We start from the raw sequence: 19521 nt of genomic DNA, 5'->3' as shown, positions 1-19521 counted from the left end.
TGTCTGTAAAATGTCCACTTCTTCATTTTATTGGCCAAGAGCCAACATGTTGGATACCACGAACACAAAAATATATCTCACAGACATACACACATGCACACACACGCACACACACACAAACACACACAAACACACACACACACACACACACAAACCCACACCAAATAAGAGCATCTCTTTTTGGTGATCCGTAAAAAAAAATCCCAAAGCGATGTTGCTGTGTCTGCCCCGTCCTTAGCAGATAAAGTTGACCTTTAAGTTTGACTCTCTCCCCGCCTCCCACCTCTCCTCCCCTTTACTCCTCCACAGCCTCCTGTCAGAGCACGACGAAGCTTTCACTAACCTGTTCTGTCAGTGTGGCAAGACGTGTGGGTGATTGAAGCTTCCCGGACCCCTTCACCTTAGCCAAAGCTGTCAGTTTCACCTCTGTCAGCTCTCAGGGCATTGCTTCTTTTTCTCAGATTTATTTTTTAAATTTTCTGTTTTGTACTGTTTAGGTACAAGTAGATGGTCTAAAGCATTCTGCAAAGGCCATGTTATAGTTCTTACCATGTATGGTTTGACCATAAAACAGTGGTGGCACTAGATGAAAAGTCTCATATTTTGTTAAAATAATTTAGATAACTAACAGTTACAGGGATTTACGCAGCCATGGAACACTGAAACTCTTCACTAATACTTAGTAACTAGCAAAATATTTTAGCTCCCAGTCTATTATGGATGTACACTGGGAACAATTCTTCATGTTTCACCCCAACCACCAAAATCCATAACAATTGTGACCATCTAACAGAAGCCACGTGGTTGACAATAGGAGTTTAAGCAAACACATCTTATGGAAATATCAGACCTTTAAATTAAAGACTTGATTGCGGCTGAACCTCTTATTTGGTATCATGCAAGGAGATCAACTTCATCAAATATGCTGAAGTGCTACATTTAGAAACAATAAGATATAGAGAAAGTTTTTTTGTTTGTTTGTTTGTTTAATAAGTCAAAGTGATGAGCGTTCAGTCTGCGATGGAAGATGTATTACAGTTTCTGCTGTCCTGGTGTGGATGGAGAGCTCGTTCCACCATTGTGGAGCCAGGACAACAAACAGTCCTGATTTTGTTGGTGGTGGTGGTAGCTGGGCGTAGTGAGGGAGTCGTAAGCAAGCCGGTAGCAGCAGAGCGTAGGGGACGGGATGGGGTGTATGGTCTGACCATGTCCTGGATGTAGGATGGGCCTGAGCCATTCACTGCACGGTGCTCGAGAAGGCTGTTTTGCTTTTTGTTTTTTTCGAGACTGTTAGGCGTGATGCCGCAGTTTACAGTTGTATAACATTATACAGTGTTATTTTATTCATCTGGTTGACACAATACTGGAATAAACACAGAAATAAGGCCGTAAGTACATACAAGAAGAAATATCCATCAAGACAAATAGCCCTACTCTTTTCAATATTCAGTATTCGGCGTGTGATGTTTTGTTGTAACCCTGCTGCATCAAGCTTGTAAAATAATGTGCCTGATCTGGAATAAAACAGGAGATGAGTGGATGGAGCAGCACACCAGGGGGAGGATTGAGGAAGCCAAAGCCAGTTAGGGCCAAGGTGGAGCTAACCAAGTGTGAAGAGACGGTGCATTTCTAATGACGTCTTCTGCGCTCCACATGAACCGCCTTTGTTTATTTGCTGCACGGGCTCAGCTCCTCAGAGCGCTCGCCACATCTCGTCATAATTGCGGCTGCTGTAGGATCAGGTAGGCAAGGCCGACACTTTGACTTTGTGCTGCCTTTTAAAGTCAAAACCTTTAGTTTAATCGTTTAGCACTCCATCTCCTGACTACCATTAAAATACTACATCATTTAAATAAAGAATAAAAAAGAAATTTTATATTCTATTTTCTACATTTCCAGATCAAACAGTTTGGACTGAAGGACGTGTTATGACGTTTAAACAACATATCTAACGGCTACACGACTTGTGGAAAGAATAGATTTGAAAGAAAGCTCGAGCACACAACTGGGCAAATTAGAGAGTACAAACACGGCAGACAGAACTGAAACTGAAACTAATGATTCATTTTATTTTGCCCTTCTAGTAATTTGTCATTTAATTCTTCATAATTGTGTGGAACTTCTGTTGCTGACTCGAGTCTTTGTGAATAGGGGTGACCTGTCGTGTCAGTTTTACATAAACCAATCGGTCCTGTCAAGCTACAGCTAGTAAAAATATCAGTCTTCAAGTCTTTAAAACTTTTCAGTTTTCAGTGGAGATTCTGACATGCCTCCCAAAGGCACTTTTTATTTTGGACTGTGGTGTTGGTTGTAATTATTTTGTAGAAGTGTTTATGCTATTGTGTCTTTTCCCCCGTTCAGAACTAACTAGTCTCCATTGTCTTTATTCTCATTTCTTCTTTACATCTTAATCCTCAGCGTTGCTTGTTCCTTCTTTTTCTTCCCTCTAGTTGTCATTTCCTCCTCCTGTTATCTCCTCTCACAGTGGCAGAGGCATTGTGGCCCCCAGATAAGCCCTGGGGGGCTGTAAAGGTCTTTGAGCTAACCCATTACACCACTGAGAGGATGGGGACACTGACACTAATGACTGTCAAAGCCATGCAGCTAGCCCTCGTAGCATGCCAAACTAGTAGCACAGATACTGCTGTAGCACTCTGTCAGAGAGATAATAGGCTCTTTAAGGGGTCAGACACACACACACACACACACATAAATGCATAGGCACTGGCACATGTAATAGTGTACGCACTACTGGATAGTCAATACTACTAACAGTCATTCCACTGGAGGACGAATTCAGGATTCAGTGTACACTCTTTTTGGTCACCATGTTTTCTATAATAGAGTAATGATGCATGTTTCTGTATGGTCCCATGTTGAAACACAGTGATCTATGCCGAGGTTGTTCCAAACAAGGGTTGCTGAAATAGCCGCAAAGCTGTGCTCATTCGGCTTGCTGACCTACGCTGTCGCATCATTATTGAAAAACTGCTTGTTGATTGTTTTCTTTGTTGTTGTTTTATTGCTTATTGGTTAAGCTGGAAGGTGGGCCTCGAGTTTTTAAGGATTGAAAACTGGATTGGGCTTTTTAATGCCATTAAGATAAGTTACGATGCTTTAAACGCTTCCTGCAGGCGCTGTTATTAAACAGCAGGTACGATGGCGAAAAGATTGAGTTGACTTGCATCCCCTTGACACACTGTACCTTTGTGTGGTACTGTATGCAAAGTTTTGAGAACCAACTGTGACAGATATGTGATACATGTGATAAAGTACTTGGCACTAATGCCACTAGTGCTTGATTTTGGAGCCCTGCCCCAAAAGGCCTGACGTACTACAGCTTTCACAGCTTTCACGGGAGCACCACTGCAGGGTCCCCCCTGTAGCAGCAGTGCTACTTGCGCTCCTCTACTTGTCCTCACTCATTCCCATCCTGTTTGTGACTGATGAAGCCCTTTGCTGCTTTCGCTTTTCTTCCTTCTCTAACTTGTGAAACCTCAGAAGGTAGCCTTTGTTGCTGACATGATTGATTGCTGCAAACGCACAATATGATGTATCTTTGTCATCTGTTGAGCTGAATCAGAAAAGTCCTGATGCATCTCCTCTGATCAATTCAGTGACTATGGGATCTAAACAGCGGCATCACAAATGAACAACATGGTTAGTATGATAAAGCACCTCTGCTCTTTTTCTCTGCCGGTTAATGTTGTATTTCGTAAGCGTAATCATTTATTTTGGCTGTAATTTCTGGCAAAGCAGTGCTACATTATGCTGCAGGAAAACCCTGCATTCCCTTTTTTTCCCCCCCAAAACACCACTAGTTGTATTGCTTCTTATTTCACCAGTGTTAATGTGTTAGGAGTTCCTTAAACACACTCTTACCTGCATGAATGCTTCGGATTAACACCTTCATCATATTTACACCACATGTCTCACACTGAAACGGGTTCCCTTAGCGCACACAGGCCCACATACACATGCGGGACGTGTTCTTACATTTCGCACTTCCATGCACTAGTGCTAACATGCACACGTACTCTTAGGTGCACACATGGAACCAGACATATTAATTCATTCGTTCTCTGCCGCACTCACACGGCAGCACCCCATTGCTAGGATAAGAGGTGTAAGCCCAGCTTCTCTCCATTTAAACTACTCCGGCACTTTAGATGCCTGCATGGCCAGCATTCCCAGACAGGCATAACTCGTAGACGCTACAGCCTAAGCACATAGCATGGAATTTTACTGGCCTGTTGTGTTATTGTGACAAAGATCAAAGGTTGAACTTGAAAAGTCCTCCGCAGAGAAAGCCCTGCCAAAGGTGGTATTACATTTATGTTGCGTTTTTTCCAATGGCATGTTTTACAGTGTACAGTCACGCCCTGCGTGAGTGGGTCAAACAATAAGTGGCTTTAACAAGCAATAAAAAGACACTTACAACTGATAAGGCATCTCTCTCAGTTTAATGAAGGGCTCAGCCAGCCTCTTGCTGCTGCCCTTTTTAAAGACAGCCACAAGAGCATTTTACTTCTAAGGCCGGCGAGCATGTGAAACGGGTGGATAAAGGGGATTCTGGAGGAATGTTGAAGAGTTCATGGAAATCATCAAGACGAGGGGATGATGGATGCTCCAGGCCCGCTCAAGACACTGTACATATGGGTTCATCATCAGCCACTGCGGGAAAGCTATATAATCATAAAATATAATCACCACTTGTACTGCCCTTGTCAGCACCACAGGCCAGCTTTTGAAAGACGTCTTAGTCGACATCATTTTTTGTTGACGTGTGTTCAACCCCAACAAAATGTAGATGTTTTCACACAATTCATTACTATGACTTGGAACTGTTTAAAACATTTTTTTGATACTATTGCCGATACAATACAACGTTTCAGTACTGATACCCAAACAATACCTTAGTTTGAGAGATATAAACCTCTTTTTTTTTTTAATTTACAAAACAAGCCAAAGTTCTCAAATGTTAAACGCAAATGTGGCAACATTTTGATTAAATCAGGAATTATTTGATCAAATAAGACTATTTCGGTTGGTACTGAAAAAGGGTTTGATACCAGGGCTGTAGTCAAGACCAGTTAATCAAGTCCAAGCTGTGCTGAGATCAAGTCAAGACAGGGTCCACAATGGGGGCCGAGCCAGAACTAAGACAGAGTCTAAATGGACAAGACAAAGACCAAATAAACAAAACAGCGCTCATTCAACGTTCTTCACATTGTTGTCTTCCTGTTATTCACGGTGAGATTATTATAGTTTGATCAAATCAAATACTGTGTATGCTGAGCAAACTAGACTATAGGTGAGACCGCCTGCTGAGGCCTTGACAAGTTGGAATCAGAATACCCGTAAAGAGACAAGTCACGAACGTTCAGGAGGCAGAGACAAGTCTGAGTCACAATACTCGCAAACCAAGACAGGTCAGAGTTGAAACACCCACAACAACACCCATGAATTAGTCAAAACCCCCACCAGACTCAGACAATTTTGAGTCAAAACCCCGACAAGACGAGACAACTTTGTGCCAAAACACCCACAAGACCAGCCCAAGTTCAAGTTCAAGTCAATACGCCCACCAGACTGAAACTATTCTGCAATAATCTGCACAACATTTTCTCCAGACTGAACGCCTGACTCGATTACTATAGCCCTATGCCTTAGCTATCCCTGTTCATCACCATTCAGAACTTTCCTCAACTTTCACACATAGGTCAAATCTAGAACCTCTACTTTTCTATTCATAAATATTCTAAATGAACAGTTTACTTTTTTCGACGAACATGAGAGCAACTATCAAAGTGGGATCAGCCTTGGTGTGAGCTGATCCATGAGTATGTTGGAAGGGAGTGTGATAGTCTGATGCCCTTGTGAGAGTGCGTACACACACACACACACACACACACACAGACACTGTCTTCAAGACGAGCCACTCAGCTGTCAGCTTAGCCTTATGTGGCAGATGAGGCGCTTAGCAATCTCAGTGACAGGCACAAGATGTCCCCGACTGCCAGGGGCGTGCACACTGAAGCTGACGCGCACACACACACACACACACACACACACAGCCTGCGTAAAATGTAGCTCAAACAGATGCGCTCAGCTGCGAATCATGCCTAGTGGTCAAATATATGTTTTTAGGGATGAACAGGTAGCTGTAGAGGACAAGGCCAAAGCAAGCGAGTGATCTCTTGACATTTTAACTAATCCCTTCTAGCTTGTGGTTTCTTGCACATTCGCGAGATTTGCTAGCAGCCAGAATTGGCTTTTTCACATATGCAACCTGTCATGTTCGATTGGACGACGACATGGTACAGACCGGGGATGTGATGGCTCGAACGCTGAAACGGACTGTGATTGGATTTAGATGACACCGCCGGCTTGAGGCTACTTGGCCTTTCTGTGCAAGCTGTGGGTTTAGAAGTAGATTCTTTAACTGCTCTGGTGTCTCATACGTTGGCAAACATCTCACCATGAAGCCAGCAGCGTTAATGAGACGTCACTGTGACATGGCTGTGTGAGTTGACTCCCATTGACAGCCTGCACTGCTATTGTATTTTCACAGATAAAAGCTGTGATTCTAAATCTCCTGACAAGCATAGGCCTACATCGTACATACTATAACATGCTTTTAGTGTCGGTGTTCGGGTTTTGCTCGTGGTGGCAGGTGTTGCTCAGTTGTTTGCTTGTTCCTTAGGTGAGGCGTTATTAGTCATAGTCCAACTTTGGGGCGACATTTAGGATTTCCTGTGACTCTGCTTGTTTGTTTATATACACAAGCCCAGACGGGCCACAGTGGCATTGCGTGATGCACATGAGGGAACAGGCTGTACCTGCCACGGCCCCGTGTTTGGTGGCTCAGGGCGAACACACGGTACCTGTCAAAAGCAGTTAAAGCCCCGTTCAGCGGCCTGCCCCGCATGTTATCCCGTCAGACGCCAGCTGAACTTTTCACTTGTCAATTCTGAAAGGTTAGCGCTAAAATCAGCAGCAACAGATGCAAATGGATGGATGCTTTCCTGGCATTTTTGTGCAGGGATGCTTCATGTCACCTAGACCACGTTGTCTGCCCCCCCCCTCCTACCTCCACTCTACTTTGCCATGGCCTCTCTTTAGCCCCTCTGCTCCCCTTTCAGAACACATCTGTCTGCGAGGGCGGATAATATCCAACCCCTCCAGGTCCAGTATAGTATTTGTTTGGGGTTTAGTTTGCCCTAGATCCATCGCCCACTTAGTTTTCTCCTTCATATCCAGGATGAATTCAATTAATTATCCATCATTAGATATGCATGCTGCCACGGTTATTGTTTTCAAGAACAGCTTTTTAGTTCAGTCTTTTTAAACTGTTTTTAATGTATTTTTTGATAGCATACAATAGAGACACAGACTGGAGTTAAGGAGGGGCGTAACATACAGCAGAGGTTTCCCGGACCGAATCTAACCACGGACCCTTTTCGGGGTATCTATAACTATGACTACATATTTGGTCATGTTTTCTTGGGATCAATTCCTGAATTAAGTTGCCGAAATAGCCTTTTAACTGCCGTTGTCATCATCTCTTCTTTTAACCAGTTTAGTCCAGAACCAGATGAGCAACAAGAAAACAGATTTCAACATTTTTGTTGATCAGACACTCATGTTTATCTTTGTAATCTTCACCAAAGCCATTGATATAAACCTTTACTATCTGTCTTTTCCAGTGTATTCTCATTTTTATTCTTCACTGTTACTTCCAAACACTTCCAATTTCTAACTTTGCGAACACACACACACACACACACACACACACACACACACACACGCAAGTCCATTGAAATGAAAACATGTGGCATAGCTCCTCATCAATATATTATGTCAGTTTTATTCTCTAAATGTTTTTAATTATCTTGGCTTCATCACTTTGTAGTGTCCGCTGTTCTTAAAAGATCATGGCGATGTTGTGATGTGTGCCTAGTGTTTATGGTGGCTTATAAATCACATGACCATTTTATGGACTAAAGGAACCAGAAACAGCCTCAGACACCACCCTGAGGAGTGCATGATAACTGAAACATTTGGTGTATAAAGCACGAGTACTGGAAGTTTGATGGACATGCATCCACAGGACACTGAATCATCTTTTTACATACTGGCCTGTGGTTTCAGGTGGAACTGAAGATGAAGTACAATGACCAGCACTGCAAGTCCAGAGGTCTTCTCCCAGGCAATCGCTGGTACGAGATTCAGGCCTACAGAGCTCTAAACCAGGCCCTGGGAAGGTAAATCTGTCCTCTACAGCCGGAGTGTTATGGAAGATGTATTTTTATGCTGCGTGTCTTTTATACTTAAACCTCCAAACTTCATTTTACAGGTGCATCCGCCACAAGAATGACTGGGGTGCCCTTATTCTAGTAGATGACCGCTACAGGAATAATCCCAACAAGTACATCACAGGTGCTCAATAATGTTCACTGCAGCAGCAGCATGGCCGACTTCATCATGTCAAACTGCACAGCCTCTCAGTTTGAACACTAGGTGGCAATAGCTATCCACTGTTTTGTTCTACCAAGATCTTTGGCAGTGTTTGTCTCTGATGTGTGTGTGTGTGTGTGTGTGTGTGTGTGTGTGTCTGTGTCTGTGTCTGTGTCTGTGTGTGTGTCTGTGTAAACTCAGGTCTGTCTAAATGGGTCCGCCAGCTCGTTCAGCATCATGACACCTTCGGAAACGCCATGCAGTCTCTGGTAGCATTCTCTCAGGTGCAACAGAAGGTGGAGGCGGCCCCTGCAAACAGCCAGACCCTCAGCTCTACTGTCTTATCTACAAACAGTCAGTCGCCGGTAACTGTGGAGGGACAGGGTCTGCCCAAGGCCTCAGAACCACAGTCACCCCACTCATGTGTCAAACTGCCTGAACCCGAGCAGGCCACAAGCCCCTCGACCTTCTCTCTTTTTTCTCACACACAATTGAAAACTGGACAAAAGGAAAAAGCAGGTGAGCTAAATTGAAGTACTGAAAGACGTTTTGGTGCCGCAAGGTTGATATATCTCCCAGGTCTTATCCAAGGCCACACAAAACAGCATTTTTATACTTCCTACCCACTCTGTTAAGGCCTTTTTGATTATGTTACTCTTGAATTGGTGATGAGAGGTTTAAATCTGCAGTATTAGAATGGTTTTACATTTATGGAGAAATAATTGATAATAACTGGAATCTCTTTTTACCTTGTGTGCTTATATACCCTCATGGTTTTTGTAAAAAATAAAATAAAATAAACGAAATGTCCATGAAAAGGCCAAAACCACGGTATTGGTACCTGGGTGCCTGTACCAATACCAAAACAAAACCTATATATCTTCATTTAACCTAAATAAAATACAGTCTAAAATTGGCAAACAAAACCCATTAAAAAAAAAAAAAACCAAGAAAACCAACATTTTATTACTCTGACTTTGACTTCCCTATCCTGTCTGTGGCTCTCAGCCCTAAGCCCATTTGTTCTACTGAAAATGTAGACCCTGAAGCCTTGGTCTCACATTATATTGTATTGTAACGGCTCAATAATTCTCTTAAACAGCTGGGCACTGTAGTTTTTAACAAACATTCTGACAGGAGTAAATAGTGCATTTGTTGGGGACTATTTTCTGCAGTGGATTAATACACATTTGGTGCTCAAGTGAGTATTTCTGGCGGCAGGATGTGTATATGAGGGATTGAGTCAAAATAAACTACAGTGTGTGTGTGTGTGTTCATGGTAATGAAGGAACATGTCACCCAGTGCAACAGTGTCGCTCATCGTTGTGTTTTTATTAGTTTTTGGGCAACAATGGAGCTCTATGGCACAGAGGAAGAAGTTATTTACAGACAGTACTTTTTAATTTAAAAAAAATTGCTAATTCTTGGTGTTTTCACGGGATTTGACAATCAGAACAATGTAGAATATCACCAGCCTCTTTAAGAATGTATGTGGTATAATTTGGGGTAACATTCAAAAATGTAACTTAATCTCAGAAATGCCTTTTTTTTTTTTTTTTTTACTTTAAATTAAGCTGTGTGAGAAGCCAGGGAACCAAAAGTGTCCATTAAGGAGGGGAAAAATACTGCTTTAATATGTCAATTCTAGTATCTGCTTTCATTCTATTGAATTCATAGTAGTGATGTGACAGAGATGTCCCTGTTACTCCAAAGTGGGTAATGCTATGATTGAAGTAGATCAAGATTTTAGCCAATAGAATTACACTGCTTCCAATGTCTAGGACCTAGTCTCCTCTTCTTTTTTTCATAAATTACGACATTTTAAGCTTTAAGCTGCGCTGTTTTTAAAAGACAGCAATCAAAAGGTGCATTTTTGTGCTCAAGCTTGTATGAGCATGACATCACCGCAAAAAGAATATGTTGAGGTGACATGTTTGCACATCGCCTTGGCGAGCACCCATTGTCTTTGGGGGTCATGACAAGGTTGAGCTGTTTGCCCAGTTGAATTTCCGTGTGGTGGATAGGGGTGGCAGCAGAGCAGTAGCACACCCCCTTATGCGTTGGATGTTGGGGGTGGGGGCCGTGGGATCAGTTGAGTGGCTTGCCTCATTACTGTAAGGTCTTTTGCGTGCCTGAGTGGCGCTGGAGCGAGCTGATGAGCAGATGTTGGACTGTTGCTTTTAATTAAATCCCCTTGACCTTTGTTTGGGTTATATTGAGCGTAAGCCCACATTTATATCTTTCTTCATAGAATAGCCGCGGCAGCCATGGCACTCTGCTTCTTTGTGACTCGTAACGTGTTTGCTCTGTTGTCTCTGTCAGAGTTCAGTTATATGCCAGTATTAGGTTAATAAATCTCCTCTGTACACTGATTTTGAACGTTTTGTTTTCTTGATGCAGAACCGTTGAAGAGCATGCACAGTCCCCCAGCAGAGCCCCTCTCGCATCAAAGAAGAACAGGGCAGCCTCTGTACCACATTTTCGCCTCCAGCCCCATCAGCACCTGCTTCAAGAAGGCAATCTTTAAAGAAAAAGCGGCCAGTAATTCCAGCCAGCACTTGGAAACATCGAATCATCCTGAGCACAAGGAGAAACAGCTGATCTCCTCTCCACCAAAGCAGACTGAGGCGGCTTTTCTTAAACAAGGGGCTGGTGACAGCTCCAATGAAATCAATGTGGCACCCAACAATCTGGCTCTGAAGCCTTCCACAGTAACAACACCCCCCAGCTGTGAAAGTGAACCACCCCCTGCAGACAAGCCAGATGAAGATGAAGAGGACGAAGACCAGACTGTCTTCTTTACCCCAGAGCTCTTCGAGGGCGAAAGCAACGAAGGCAGCCCACAAAAAGAGACAGAGTCCCCTCCCAGGATGGTTTCAGGGCCAGAGATCCTTGCCCTGCTGTCAGAAGAATGCTGTGGCTCCGAGCAGGCCTCTGCTTTTGACGGACAGAGTGCTGTTTCAATCAGTAAGGACAGCACAGAGCTGTCACAGGGACAGAAGCAAGGTGAGGAGGAGGAGGAGGAGCAGGTGGATAACCAGAGCAGGCAGGCAGGCAGTAGGTTTCGCAGGCTGTCCAGGTCCAGGCAGAAGGCTCCCTCCCCCTCCACTCCAACAGGTAACTAACAACCTGGGAACATGAAATAAAGCAATGTAAGAAAAGCAGAATGTCTTATATGCCAATAAAGTGCAAATAACGTGTTCAATGCACATTATTGGGGACCAAATATCAGCAGTAGATGGATATTGAAACAGATTACAGTGCAATGTAAAATACCATATTCAGTTCATACCATTGCTGCATCATTTCTATATTTCACCATTGGTGTTACACTACATTACAACTAGCCCACACACTCTTACCATGCGCACAGCAGATGATGAGGCTTCAGCCGTCTCAGATCGGCTTGTTATCTAGTGTGACAGAACATCTTATTAAGACCATTAAGGCCTGTTCTCAGTTAAAAAAAAACATCTAACCAACAGTATCGCAATTGCAGCGCTGATTTAATGTGCATTTTTAACAAATCATTAAAATACAAAACCACCGCATGATTTGTTTTCTGTAGAAGTAGGCAATCATTCACCTCTCTTTTAATGATGTGCCTGTGGGTTATGGGTGAGGACCATGGGTGCTTTAGCCACGCCTGATTTAACCTAAAGAAGAGACCTTTATTTTTTCCATTTCAATTCCAAATTATGTAATTATGTGCCGTTAACTTAAATGGTATTAGTGTGTGGGGATGCATTTGTTGTACATTCAGTGCAAGCATCTATATGAATTCTGTTAAGTAAAATAAAATTAAATGCTGTGTCATTGATATTTGTTTCAATTCCTTTTTCATTCCGTGTTTTTTTTTTCTCTTCTTCAACCACATTGACATGTTTCTAAATGGCCCAATTTCAGTGGTGGAAGTAAAGGTATAGAAGTATGAGCAACAAAATCCACTTAAATATCAAAAATACTACTGTTATAGGATCATTTTTATTGATGCTGCTGCTGGTGGATCATTTTTTACATACTTTATATACTGTTGAGTAGTTTCATCTGTAACAATGCATCATATTTTCTGCATGAACTGATTACTCTGAATAGTACCCAGTAAATGCATCTGTCAAATAAATGTAGTGCAGTAAACAATACAATATTTCCCCTTCAGATGTCATAGAATAAAAGTACAAGTAGCCTAAAATGGGAAATACTCAAGTAAAGTACAAGTAGCTCAAAACTGTACAGTACTTTCCTTAGACTTGGCTGCGCAATAAAGATAAAATATTTTTGGATATTTAAGTGTAACTTTTGATAGTCTAAATATGTTTCTAATATTTTGTCCATTATTTATATTAGTGGGGGTAGACTGAAATAAAACCAACACCTCCCTAAAACAGTTTCAACCAAAACTAAACATTCTAACCTTCACTGAGGTATGGTTTACTTGCAGGACTGTTGTATAAAACTAGTTTAAGATGGGTAGACCTAATAAACTGGAGTGTATATCTTCACATAAAAAGTACTACCACTGCTACAGTATTGTAGTAATATTGTTAAAATGTGCACACCATTTAAACGTCTCGCATATAATTAATCTAAATACATAAAACTAAGCCAGTGCTATTCTCACCAGTTACAGTGTAGTTTCCATATTTGTTGTCCTTAGTTGTTAATTCACTATTGTATAATATAGCAGACATTTACTTAACCTCTTCTTTTGTGCTTTTTTTTTGGGGGGGGGGGGTGAAAAACAGTGATTATTTGTGACCTATGTATGTGCAATACAGTATGCATGTGTAATGAGCTGTTCAGTGGCTATATTTGATTGTTTGAGTCTGAGGAGCTGAGCTCATTTAATCAAGCCAATGCTAAATGCAGAATCATCAAACAGGCTAAGTTGAAGGGAGACCGAAAAATGAGATTAAACATGATTACGCTGACGTGATTTGTCTCATTACGACACAAACTTCACCAATGTGTGATTTGCACAGACGAGCAGAGTAGACAAGTGTTCCATTAAAGCCTTTCTTTGCTCATCAGCTGCCTCCCCAAGACCCTTGTATATGTAATCGTGCATGACCACTCGTTAACATCATCAAAACACAGAACGTGGAGAGGCCAGCGAATGTGTGTTAAAAGCACTTAATAGGGAGCCCACATTACTGAAAGACTCAGTAATGGCTGCGAATGACTGTATTTTTTCCCATTAGACTAATTCCGCTTTTTCCCCAACCCCAAATCATTAAAGCTGCACTAACAACATTTCTTTTCTCTCTCTCCCCCCCCCCCCCCCCCCCCCCTTTTTTTAAACAACATTTATATTTCAAAATACACCGGGCTTAGTCAAAATCACAACGTGGAAATGCAAGAGAAAAAGTGCCTCATCCACATTAATTGAAATCCCACAGATTTGTGCTGTTTGCCCAAATTAAATTCTGCCATCGGGGAAGGTTAACACTCTGTCTACATAAAACGACTAATCAAAAGTTTAGAGTGAAACGCTAACTTTACCCTCTTTCACAACTATGTCAGACAAGTGCTTTGGCTGAATTTGCAATTGTAGCCCGGCCGCATTGGTAAACTAGAACAGTGATTCCCAATATGTCTACACCAGCGCATACTTCTGCAGCTGCCTGGAGGAACGTGGACAGATTGTGTTCTGGCTTCAGCAAATGTGAAAAAAAATTAAAATAAAAGTGATGATTTTATCAGAAAACCCCCCAAAACAAATGGGTTTACAAATTTGTGTGACATGCTCCCACTAACCTGAGTCTGCTGTAACACCTGACCGCCCATCCCTTACATTTGCAAGTATGTAAGTATAGTTAGAAGGCAGGCAGAGAAAGTTAAATGAATAACTAAAAGTGATCCAGCATCTGCCTCTCCAAGTAGTATAAATGCAAACTTGACCAAAACTGACTGGAAAAAAATGAAAGAGACCTACCCTAAACATCTGTAATTCCAGGATTACTATGTCTTGTATGAAATATTATCCTCTGTCAGATAATCAATAGTGTTTGATACCGTCCAATTAAAAAAAAAAAAAAACATTCAAAAAGAAAACATTTGGAACATGACGGGTGGTGTCGACACAGGGGTTCTTGAGCTCTTCTTATTAGGGCTATGGGGCTATGTCAGATAAGAGCTAGCAAGAGTTTGCTATTTGAAGTGTAATGACGGTACATCATGTTTTCTGGGTAAGGCCTTATTCAGACCGACATTAACAGTGTGGAAAAAAAAAATAAGCCTGCCCCATCCCTCATTTGGATGGTTTTAGTCTGAAAGCCCAGTCATTTATTTCAATAAGAAAAAAAAAAAATGCAGGGTGGTCCATGCGTCATACGGCAGCACACTGGCACTGCTTTACCCAATCAGATGCGTGCAAGTGCACATCCTGGTAGTTTACTTCGTAACGTGTAAAAAGGTAATTCCACTGCTTATCGTAAGATCTTGGAGATGAGGATAAAGTCATTGCTTTTCAGGGTTGTAACAACCTGTTTTATAGTGTTACAAATGGCTGCGTAGTTGAATTTCAAAGTCCACTCTTGATCTTGGAAACAGCAGTTGACAAAACAATCTCAGCTCAAAGACCATGAGTAGCTGTCCTGGAGCTTTTGATCATATCGCATGATCCTCATCAACAGATGGAATTGACCAGTTGTCACGGAACTGTAGATTTTTACATTTCCATTTTTCTTTGAGAACTTCTCGTCCAGCCTTACTGGATCGTATGATATTGTCTCATTGGTACCTGAAAGTGACCCTCACCACCGGTTATTCTGATCACCTGATTACGCTAGCTCAGGAAAACATGCCAAGGGTATCTATTTCCTAACAATGTGACTTGATGTTGACAGGTGGATGCTATGAGGTCAGGAGTGTAGGGAGAGTCGGTCCTCAGCAGATTGAGACCAGGAACAGCCAGAGGAGGACAGACGAGGCCAGAGCAGATCATGAGGTGATCCCGGGTTTGAAGAGCAGACAGTCCAGAGTATACAGCTCAAAGAATGACGAGTATTCTTGTCAGGTACATCTTTTGCCAGAGGTTCAGGAGGATAGCTGGATTACCTGCCAACAGACAGAACAAATCTTGAAACTATGTGTAGGTGACAGGGTGACTGAGTCAAGAAAGTCCTTAGAAGTTCTTAGAAAAGTGCCTACCACACTTAGTTCCACAGGGACTGAGTTTGACATTGTGGCCACCAATCAAGAAAACATGGGGGGTCTACAAGAAGCTGGAGCAGCAGTGGATGGTCCAGGAAGTCAGCACTCCAGCGGAAAAGGTAAACTCCTCAACATATAGAACTTCAAATCATAGCTTATACAGTCTGAACAGTCAGTGCATGTATATGCCAATGCTGGTTAGCACGCTGCTCTGTAAAAGGTCATTACAAAGAACAGTGAATTTGCTACAGTTAGTAACTGACAAGTGAAACACATTGTGCAGGGCAGATAAGAACTCAACAACAGAATCACATCTTGGTTCAAAGTGTTGAATCCAGCCTCTCAGGGGAGTCGCACTGTTGATAACCTCTATATATTTGGGCCCATCTTTCAGTCTGAATACCGCCCACAAGTTGAAGCAGTAGTGTCAAGCATCTAAGTGGTCAGGCAGCAACATTCAGTGCTGCAGACCTTCAACCCGATAGTTAGTAAAGTGCTGCCTTGGGTCAAAATTCAGGTAAAGCTCCCCGGGTTCTTGGAAAAGTAGTCGAAAACGCTGAAGTGTGAATCCAGCTGAAGTCACTGCAGTTCTGTTTGTTTTTTCAAGGGCAGCTCAGCAAGATGTTTTGACTTGATGATACCAGCACGTGACATGATGTGATGATTTCCAGATTCTTGGGTAACATGTACAAATGGAGACTGCTGCATACGTTTTATGGTGTTCTGATGCTCGGAAGGAATTTGTTGAGAGTTTAAAAAACCTAGAATCTCCCCCTAGAGGTGTGGGGTTTGACAGGACTAGGTGCTTTCCTAGCTGATTTCAATTTGATTATTTCAATAGTTTACTATTACTTTAGCTACTGGAGTGCAACATCCACATGCATGACAGCCAAAATACAGCTGTCAGCTAATTAAACCAAGAACCAAGTCAAGAGATTGACTAAAATAACCTAAACTCACAGTAGACTGTGTACTGATTCCTGCACGTCTTTTAGCCCAGACTGCATTTGTTAATAGTGAGCAGTGAAGCTGATGTGAGTGCTTGCATGATTCACCGTTCAAAAAAGTCCTTATTTATCTTCTACTGGCCCTTTATACACCCCCTCAGTCCCCCCCCCCCCTGTCTGAAACAAGCCGTTTCGGACAAACTGAACAACCTCCAACAACTTGGAAGAGCAGCCCTGACTGAGCGGGTGGATGAGTGCAACCCAGTACTTGGTGGGTGGTGCTGTGCATGGAGCAGATGACCTGCTGGGGGGCGTGGCTGAGGGCGGCGACTGTACAGTTGTGACATCACATCATCAGTCACTTAAAGGCACAGTTTCTGAATGCAGGCTGCGTGCATCTCAGTGTTTTTCACAGTATTTACTGTATATAGCACCTAGACCTGCTTTATAATCAATAAAGACTCTCACTTTGTGCAATATGGGACCTTCGATAAATTCAGTTATTTTTGTTATTTTTTTTAATCCATGTTTGTATGTATGAATTTATTACAGATTAGAGTGCGTCAAAAAATGTACTGTATATACCTAGTATGACATTTACTTCACAAGGCAAGTCTCTGCTTAGGTTCATACTGTAACATGTAGAAATATTGCCTTAAATGTTGCTCAACACTTTTGACAATATATCAAAAGTATATATGTATATATATATATATGTATATATTTATCACTCATTGGTGTTGTCGCTCGCTGTGCTGCAGCCACTTTATGTAAACTGAAATTTTTTTCCCAGCTATAAAAGTGCAGAGATCTTGCAAGCAGAAACGCAGGAGATTCAACAAGACTTCTCCAAACAGAAAGGTAAATGTCAAGGGCCAAGTTAACATGTTTCTTCTTGTTCTTTTTTTCCAGTAAATCACGTCGAACGGACACACTATTTCTAACTATCGCTGTTCATCTTTACTGTGCTTGTCTTTCAATAAATAGTGCAATATTTGTAATTCTATTAATTCAAATAATAACTTTCAAGCGTAAGGGCACAAAATGCATTACAGGATAAATAAAAGCAATAAATGTTGACACAGAGCAGTGCTGGCAGTACACCTGCCATTTCACCTGCCAAAGTTTGGATATAAGAAGAACGTTTGAAATATTGAAACAACAAAAAAGCTTGAGACAAATGTTTTGGTTCCTCTTACAGAGAGTCAAAGACCAGAAGCCGTGCTCTTTGGGACTCTACTGCTCTGTGTGTGAAAAGGAACTATTTCCTGTGGCACATGGTAATTTCTAGGAAATCCCTGTCATGTTTCAGTTTAGTTAACACGGCTAAATAGTGTGAGTCAAAGTGAATGTGTCTCATTTTGGCGTTGATTTAATTTCTCACCGTTGTGACATCGTTTTCAGGTGTTTTACGGCGTGCTGTCTGTGAATTCGAGCATCTAGCTTTTCTGAGAAAAGACAAATGCAGTCTCGCAGCAACGACCGGCCGCTGCCAGTGTGCACCACGTCAGCTGTCGATGTCAGACGGCTCACTGCTGGTGGTCCAAAGTCTCGCATCGCTGAAGGCCCTAAGGACCGCTCTGCAACCCTACCGTGGTGGCAGTTTAACTGGTGGGTTTGACGGCAGGTTTGGTCAGACAAGAACAGCATTAACCTCCTAAGACCCAAGCTCTATCTTAATTTCTCTTTGCTATCTTGGCTTATTGGGACCTGATAAGTATAAAAACTAAGCATCATCTGTTGACATGATGTGGTTCCGCATACGGGGACAATTTTGAATTTCCATATAAGCAGAATTAAGTATTATGGTATAACCCAAAATGTGATGTCCACACATGTGGATGCCAGGTCTTAGGAGGTTAAAGAAGTGACTGCAGCAAATCTTGTAACACAAGAAAAGTTACAAAGCAATACATGTTACAGGCTTTCCATGGGATCAACGGAGCATTCAACGTTAAAACTAGCTGGAGTTTAATGCTTTCCCACTGCTTCTCACTCATGCAGCATATAACGCCATCTGGAACCCCGAGGAGGGCTCTGTTACCAGATTTCTGCAGTGCAAAGGCTGCTTGTCTCGAAGCCCCGATCTGTCCGCAGCTTTGATTGCCGCTGAGATCCAGTACCCTCGAGACATGTCTCAAGATCAGGTAAACTGAATAAATGTGAAAATGTATATGTGCTTATTACAGCGTCATTTAGATATTCGGATTTGACCACGATCTCTCAAGTTATTATCACTCCTTTATGCTATCGCACTATCTTGCGAAAACATGTGTGTGATTCCCGAAAATCACTTGGGTAATCTTAAAGTTTATGCGCTGCTTGTGTTTCGTTGTGTTGTCTGTGGTCATTATCTTGTGTTCTAGCAGGCAGCCACTAGGGGACAGATAGGCTAACCATGTGTGAGTGAGTTATGCATGATACATTTAAAGAATGGCTGAGTGTGTGTGTGTGTGTGAGTAAATTGCTTTCTTATTGGGTTTATTAGATGTTTCAAATCCAAAAAGTAAAAATTAAAAAAAAATATCACACTCTTCAAATATTGTAGCTGTTTATATTTTAATCAGCCATTTGGCCATTGTATTTTAGCTTTAATTTGGGAGGCAACAAAATACTTCCCACGGCTTGTCTTGTAAACAGCACTGCTCACCACAAAGGTGAAAATGGTCCCTAATGCTTTGTATATCTCCGGATGTGTGTGTGTGTGTGTGGCACTTTAATAATACAAGTACATTGGGATATTTACAAAACAGGGAAGCTGGAAGCAGGAACTTCTTTTTTTTAAGATCCTTGTCAGAGGAAAGTGGTTGCACTCAGTGGCTCCTGCTGTAAGTGCAAATGATGTTTATTCCTGACAACATCACACCAAGCTGTGTTGAAAAAGACCACAGTGATACATCACAGAATTACATCACAAGTTTCATTTTTACTTACAGTTTTTTGACTCTCTTGCCCACGC

At 42.0% G+C, this 19521-nt stretch overlaps 1 protein-coding gene across 1 annotated transcript in view; it reads left to right on the top strand.

Moving 5' to 3' along the window:
* Positions 1 to 18958, top strand: part of brip1 (BRCA1 interacting helicase 1) — a 49150-nt gene extending 30192 nt beyond the window's left edge. Inside the window, exons 16-25 of the mRNA XM_070905932.1 lie at positions 8155 to 8267; positions 8360 to 8442; positions 8662 to 8979; positions 10861 to 11577; positions 15309 to 15734; positions 17356 to 17423; positions 17764 to 17842; positions 17967 to 18173; positions 18567 to 18709; positions 18929 to 18958. Of these exons, the coding sequence (XP_070762033.1) occupies positions 8155 to 8267; positions 8360 to 8442; positions 8662 to 8979; positions 10861 to 11577; positions 15309 to 15734; positions 17356 to 17423; positions 17764 to 17842; positions 17967 to 18173; positions 18567 to 18709; positions 18929 to 18958 (2184 nt within the window). The remainder of the gene's footprint in view (positions 1 to 8154; positions 8268 to 8359; positions 8443 to 8661; positions 8980 to 10860; positions 11578 to 15308; positions 15735 to 17355; positions 17424 to 17763; positions 17843 to 17966; positions 18174 to 18566; positions 18710 to 18928) is intronic.
* Positions 18959 to 19521: the final 563 nt, after the last annotated feature.

The sequence above is a fragment of the Enoplosus armatus genome, chromosome 5, assembly GCF_043641665.1.
Source record: "Enoplosus armatus isolate fEnoArm2 chromosome 5, fEnoArm2.hap1, whole genome shotgun sequence".
In the NCBI taxonomy this organism is placed as follows: domain Eukaryota; kingdom Metazoa; phylum Chordata; class Actinopteri; order Centrarchiformes; family Enoplosidae; genus Enoplosus; species Enoplosus armatus.
The sequence above is the reverse complement of the archived record's forward strand: the minus strand, read 5'-3'. Positions and strand labels throughout refer to the sequence as shown.